This window comes from Sphaeroforma arctica, assembly GCF_001186125.1.
Source record: "Sphaeroforma arctica JP610 unplaced genomic scaffold supercont1.5711, whole genome shotgun sequence".
Lineage (NCBI taxonomy): Eukaryota > Ichthyosporea > Ichthyophonida > Sphaeroforma > Sphaeroforma arctica.
Genome location: NW_014034847.1, coordinates 1 through 1,872, shown reverse-complemented (window position 1 = coordinate 1,872; position 1,872 = coordinate 1). Strand labels below are relative to the sequence as shown.

At 42.6% G+C, this 1,872-nt stretch overlaps 1 protein-coding gene across 1 annotated transcript; it reads left to right on the top strand.

Annotated features, from left to right (window-relative positions):
• Positions 1-129: 129 nt before the first annotated feature.
• SARC_15168 (hypothetical protein) lies at positions 130-1,840 on the top strand (the record flags this gene model as incomplete). Its single annotated transcript, XM_014290706.1, has 3 exons — positions 130-253; positions 1,289-1,444; positions 1,735-1,840. Coding segments are annotated over 3 exons (386 nt in total), but the record flags the coding sequence as incomplete, so codon positions are not given.
• Positions 1,841-1,872: the final 32 nt, after the last annotated feature.

Sequence of the window (1,872 nt, the reverse complement as noted above, 5' to 3'; positions counted from 1 at the left end):
ACACACACACACACACACACACACACACACACACACACACACACACACACACACACACACATATATATATATATATACCCGTATGCATATCCTATGCCGACCCATCACAACACACACCATCTCTCACAGATTCCTATCCTTACCACGTGCTTACCCTTGTCAACACTACTCCATGCGTCACAGGTACCCTGACATCGCCTGATCTGTTGTTCGACTATGCACTCGCAGTGATTTTCGATGCACAGGACTACAGGTGGGTGTCTCGTGAGTATTGATTGGCCTGTGTGTACTATGGTCTGGTCGCTGTATGGATAAGGAGTGCACCAGATCCAAAAAGTACGACCCAAATCGAGGGCACAATTTTTTCTAGTCCCGAGTTGTCTTGTGAGTTTTTATTGGCCTGTGTGTCTATGGCCCGGTTGTTGTATGGATTTGGGGCTGCATCAAAACCGAAAAGTATGACCAAAATTGAGTGCACAAAATTTGTCTCGACCAGGGTGTCCTGTGGGTCTGGATTGGCTATGGTTGTTCACGTCTGTGTGCGTTGTGTATATCCGCGGACGTCATTGAATAAATGAAAGATATATCGCTAGAGCCACCTACTTTTTCAGTGAGAGTAGTTCGTTGGCACAGAGAACTAATTCCGTGTATTAAATTCATACTATGTAAATAATACATCTGCTTACCTTGTACGCTCATATTCTATACCTACCCTACGGATATCCTTGTAATATAAACAGAGAGTTAGGTGTGATGATTTCATACTATGTGAATAATACATCTGCCTACTTTGTACGCTTCTATTCTATATCTGCCCTACGTATATCCTTGTAATATAAACAGAGGGTTAGGTGTTGTGATTTCATACTATGTGAATAATACATCTGCCTACTTTGTACGCTTCTATTCTATACCTGCCCTACGTATATCCTTGTAATATAAACAGAGAGTTAGGTGTGATGATTTCATACTATGTGGATAATACATCTGCCTATCTTGTACGTCCCTATCCCATACCATCCCAACGTATAACCTTATAAACATGCATAGAGAGCTAGGTGTTTTTTTTGCTGGTGATGAATTCATACTATCTGAATATTATATCTAACTTGGATTCACCCCAACAACCAAATTGTCATGAGTGAGGAGTGCGAGTGGTTGCTTTAAAATTCCGAGTGCTCAAAACTCTAAAAAAATAGGTTGTTATAAGATTTTTAGATATGTGTTTTGGCCCAAAACTCTAAGTATATATCCAGACTCATGTGTCTTTAACCACATTCCCATTCAGTGAGAACAACCCCTTCAGCATCGACGAGAGTGACACGGCTGTGGTCCAATCGCGCCCCACTTTCAGCGGTCCTGTTTCGGAGGCAGAGGATATGACGCCTGATCTACTGCACATCATTGCCACTTGCCACTCTGTCATGGCCGTGGGGACTGAAAAGTAAGCGATATTCGTTGAACTGTATGTATTTGGGACATTTTGAAACCTGTTGTGTATTTGGTGGTTAGATATCATTTTGGGTGTGTGAGCAACACATATGACATCTAGCCTGTTGCACATTTTGGTCACTCGCCACTATGTTACGGGTTATGGGGAAGTAGAAACACGTTATTCTCAGTAGGGTTAAGCGTGCACAACACAACTCAACACAACACAACGGAGTACGACTAGTTCCCGAACGAATACGTTTCATATCCAAAACGTTTCAAATGTCAACCTCGGGTTGCCAGGTCCATTGCAGGCAATCGGGTAGATGTGGAATTACTAACGGTGTCCGGATGGTCCCTCACTACCGAGAACGACTTCTTGTATAGTCGACCTGACCCACAAAGCCAGGTAAAATTGTATATGTACGGATGCTATCATTA